The following is a 5,174-nucleotide window of genomic DNA, read 5'->3' as shown; positions in this document are numbered from 1 at the left end:
CAATTCTAAAAAAATAATAACAATAGTATAAAAAATTTGCATTTTTACTAAACTATTTTATTTACAACAGGTCAAATATTTAACATATTCTTATTCGTATTTTGTAATTAAATAAATTAACATTTAAATCTTAGATTCCTCAAACCATCCATCTTTTGCTTTTATTATAGCCTTACATATGCGTGGCTTTCGTTCTAACCATCCATTAATCACTTCAAGTGATATAGAGTTCCATTCCTGTTGTAAAATGTTCCATAACTGATTTCGATTCGAAATATCAGAGCATCGTTTGCAAGAACAAACAAATTTTCGATGAAATGTGACATCCCTGAGATATTGTTTTAATTATATTCATAATAAATTCTTTGTAATAACAACAATTACAATAATGAATAAGAATATTTGTTTTATAACCAATATTAATTATTTGAAAATATAGAAAGCATTAAAATTTGAAAGTTCTTTGGTCGAAGAAGATGTATAGACCAAAAGACCGCATATGTGGAATGCTCAAAAATCGAGAAAATACACATGTTTTTCAAAATTCTATAACTTCGTCAAAGAAAATCCAATCGATCTGAAATTTTGAGGGCATAGAATGGCTCGAATAACTATTTTCTATTAACAGAAAATACAAAAAGTTTTTTTTGCAAGTTTGGCAAGTGTTCGAACTTAACAACTTTTTTCACCATAAAAACAACCCATGATGAAAAGCTGGATTCAGTTCGCAAAAAACAAAGTATTGCAATTTGATCATATGTAACTAACTGTTGAGGGTTCACTTTAGAACATGCCAATTTTGCATGCAATTTGAATGATTTTTCGCAGTTCTATAAACATTTGAACTTAGACCTTTTTTTTGCAGATTTCAAAATTTTCCTCAAACTTTTGACCAGTAGTATATATGCAGAAAAAAAAGGTTTATTTAACAATTAGGCCCTCTTGTACCCGAATTAATTCATCTATCATTTTAAAGCTTAAACTCATATTTACCTATATTGAGATAATAAATGGTGCAAAGTTAGAAAACTATAGGTTAATGTGAAGTTATATACATATAGGGTAAACCAACCAGTGAAGGAACACTACCCAATGAAAGAACATTTCATATATATTGATTAAAAATGAGAATTTGACAGTTTTCCTTTAGATTAATTGGTAACAATAGCTTACCGACAAACAATAGGAAATCATCTAGCAATGTTTTGGATTACCTGGTCACATAGACTTCTCTGGAAAAAATTTTAAATTTGTTATTATCTCTGCAACACTTTGTTTCTTTGAAAAAATTACAAGGTGAGTGTTTGTATTTATATGTTTGAAGTGGAATTAATTGTATGTAATAGCTTTATTTTTCTCACTGTGAAAATAAGAATACAAAATATAGTTATTTGAGTTACGTTTTATTTTTTTAAGCATCATAGCATAATCAAGTACTGACATGAGGGGATGTTTATTCACTGGATCACCAAACGATGAAAAATCAGTGAAGGAACAAATATTCCTTTACAGGATTTTTTTCTAAGTTAATGAAAATGAAAGAAAAACTTTAATTTTCTTGTACCTTTAGGGATGTTTTGCATCAAAAGTATGTTAAAAATTAAAAAAACAACTTCTAACCAGTGAAGGAACAGGCATGTTCCGTTACTGGGCAAAGATTTCCCAGTGAATGAACAGTATGTGTTAATATGTTGATAATTTACTTTTCAATTGATGATTGCAAAAAAAAAGCTAACATTTTCCAAGTACTTATAGGTTATAATTTCAAGAATAGGCTTATTTTTAGATATTTGTATGGCATATAAATCCATAAAGAGCATTAAAAAATAACCAAAATTAAGTGTTCTTTTTCTGGGAAATTTTGTGTTCCATCACTGGTAAGAGTTGTTCCTTCACTTGGTCTTCCTACTACTTGTTATTTGAAACTCCAAAACTTTAAAACAATATTATGTAAGTTCTCAACAATTTTTTTACATAATTTGCAATTAGTAGCAAATGTGTTGACACTGTCATTTAACTAAAATTACGAATTTTGAAATTAATATGATTTTTTAAAAGGTAAGCGAACTTAAGTGTTCCTTCACTGGTTAGTTTACCCTATATGCCTTTATGCATGTTCAAAGAAAGCAAGAAATCTTCAAAGATTTTTCTTTGTGCTTCGACGCGGAAATATTGAGAGCAATAGTTTAAAATATTTTATTAAATCAACCTAACTGTAAAAGAGCTTTTTTTTCCTATGACTGGCGTCTAATTGTAATGTCAATATTTGCTTTAAAATAGAAGTAAGCTCGATTTCTCAAAATACATAATGGCTTACCTTTAACTACTACATCAAGCCACAAAATTATAGAATTGTTTGAATCAAAGTGCGATTTCAATGTCCGTGATATCGTATTCAAATAAGAAGGCTACTTATTAGTTAATTTTATTTTATAACCGTCGTTGAACAGCTGATCCAATTTTTGGGTTTAACACTACTCCAGTCGTAACCTTGTAATTTTCAGAACATATAACTAGATAAGGGAACTTTTGGATCAAGTATCGAGAAAAATTTGCCATCATAAAGAACCTGAAGAAATTAACCCGCATTTGCGTTCAATGGAGTGGAAAACAACGAAGTCCTCCCATGGTTCACCCGACTGCAAAGAAACTCTAACCCATGATCCGTTTACCACTGAGGATATTTTACGTCAGCACTGTGGTCGGTGCTTGCCGGTTGTGGAATTCGTATCGACCAGTCATCGCTGGGATTTGAACTCGGTCCACCTTATTGAAAGACGAATGCTCTATCCCCTGAGCCACAACGGCTCGCTGGAAAGTGTAGATAATTCACAATGAGTCCGAATTGTATCGTCAATATAACCTTTATATTAGAAGTACATTACTCATTTTCTAAATATTCATATTGAACTAGATCTTTTCTTAATATTAACTTATAATTTTGAAATTTGATCAGATATAATGTTTTAAAGTACTAAAATACCACACAAAGTCGCAAAATAATAGATCCTCTCTGTCCCCCCTCCCAGTTCCACGGTCCCTGCAGAAGATCCAAAAAATATTAATCTAAAGTTTCTAATTGATTGGCCAGTGGGTGTATGTGGAAGGTTGGCCTGACTCCCAGGAACGGTTCCTGAAGTCAATCTTAATCTGATATCTTAATTTTTATAAGAGTCAGTTTGATGAGATCATTAGATTCATTTTTAATTAATTTATATGTATGCCATAAATACTAATATTATAAACTTTTCAAAAAAAAATTTTTTTGCTGAATATAGTTTCCTGAAAAAAAAACATTGAAAAATAATATTAAGCAAACACAGATTTCATATAAGAATTAACCATATGCTAGAAATAATTTATAAGTGATCATATGTTTACTATTAAAAAGTCCTACTGATTAAGTTCTTTTTCACTCGTAATTGTTCAATGAATTAACCTCACTGATTTATATTTGTATGCATTGGGGACTATGATCTATGAGAATTAATGATTTCACAAGGAAATATAACAATAACTTATTTTAATTTAAAGTGACGTGACAACAATGAGAAAATTAATCAGGCTGGTCTGTTTTTATTTTTATCAACATAGTTTATCATATTTGGCATTCTTATCAGTTTTGAAGTTTAGTTTGTTTATCAGTGTAACGCTTTTTAATAAAAGACGGAGGTGATCAAAATTCTTGGTTATAAATATGTGCTGTTAATGTTCCTGTTTCTAAATAGTGGATGTATCAAAGAATACATAATGTATAAAGGATGGATATGTATATAAAGGATAAATTTAAAGTTATTGTCTTTATTGGTTTATTGGTGAAGAACTCTTTAAATTTGGAATGTTAACTGAACCAATCATGCATGAATGTATAATGAGGTTGCTCTCGCAAGGAGATGAAGAATCAATTGAGTGTTTGAGTAACTTACTAAAAACGGTAGGTAATGAACTAGACCAATGGTTTCCAACTGGCGGCCCGGGGGCCCCATCCGGCCCCCGAAGTCGTTTTTGCGGACAATTTTCGTAAAAAATCTATATGGGTTTAAAATACTTTTCTCGTTAATAAAAACTTAATTTCTTCTTTTCTGTGAAATTTATCATACCAACGGTGCAAACAAAATTTTTTCTCAGGTTTTGCATCCAAGAAAATGTTTATTCAAATACAAAAATAATCGTGTATGTTGCTCTTTTTTATTTCATTTTTTTGTATTTTGTGAATATAATTTAGCATGTGCGTATCAGAAATTTTCTCGAAGAAATTCTGCGATTTAACTTTTTGAAACCACTCATTTTGTAAATTTTAAACCACTCATTTTGCAAATTTACACACACATTTGTAAATTTTAAATTTAAAATGTAAATATCTATTCTCTGGTGGTTGCAGCAGATAAAACCTCAATTTTGCCGCTGAACATTTTGTGTGCTACTATGAAAGTTTTAATATCAACCTTTTTAAAGTTTCACATCTTAACAATTAGATATCTGTTGCACATTAATTGTTTAATACATTGGGTGCACATTAAAGTTATGGTAGCCCGAATGTTTTAATATGCAGTTAAATAGTTTTAAAAATCTACTTATTTTAATTTGTAATTCAATACTTTTGTTTTGTACAACTTGGTAAAAATCTGACAGTAATATTTAATGTTCCTTCAAACATAAAAGAGTCCTACATAAAATTTTGACAAAGTTGAGACCCGCCATTTGATTTGCGTTTTTAATTGTGACCCCCGGCCTCATGTTAGTTGGAAACCTCTGAACTAGACGATCACAAAGCTAAACGTTCGAAATAAAGTGTAAGTGTTCTTTATTTTCATTTTGAACAGTGCTTTTATTTGTAAGAAAAAGTGATGAAAGTTATTCTTGTAACTAACTGTAAATTTGAAGTTTTTAAAGATCTTCAATCTGAGTTATGCTACTGGTAAAGCTAGTCAAGGACCTACAGATATATTGAGCTATAAAACATTATAGAGAGTGTTCCGTAATGACCTCCCTTAATCATGAAAATATTTTATCAAAAAAGTGCGCACGATATTAAAAATTTTAAAATTTATATTTAAGTGTGGAAAAAACAAATACGTCGTTGAAATATGTTAAATAACTATTGGCAGAATAAAAATTTACCAAAACCAGTTTTATAGCCAGATATAACTTGAAGTGATATATATATATATATA

The 5,174-nt window shown here is 29.7% G+C and overlaps 1 protein-coding gene across 1 annotated transcript in view; it reads left to right on the top strand.

Moving 5' to 3' along the window:
* Nucleotides 1-3,644: 3,644 nt before the first annotated feature.
* Nucleotides 3,645-5,174, top strand: part of LOC110282887 (eukaryotic translation initiation factor 4 gamma 1) — a 72,426-nt gene continuing 70,896 nt past the window's right edge. The window contains exon 1 of the mRNA XM_071178057.1: nucleotides 3,645-3,934. Coding sequence (XP_071034158.1) covers nucleotides 3,839-3,934 — 96 coding nt within the window. The 5' untranslated portion in view covers nucleotides 3,645-3,838. The remainder of the gene's footprint in view (nucleotides 3,935-5,174) is intronic.

This window comes from Parasteatoda tepidariorum, chromosome 2, assembly GCF_043381705.1.
Source record: "Parasteatoda tepidariorum isolate YZ-2023 chromosome 2, CAS_Ptep_4.0, whole genome shotgun sequence".
Taxonomy (NCBI): Eukaryota; Metazoa; Arthropoda; class Arachnida; order Araneae; family Theridiidae; genus Parasteatoda; species Parasteatoda tepidariorum.
This window is presented reverse-complemented; position numbering and strand designations above follow the sequence as displayed.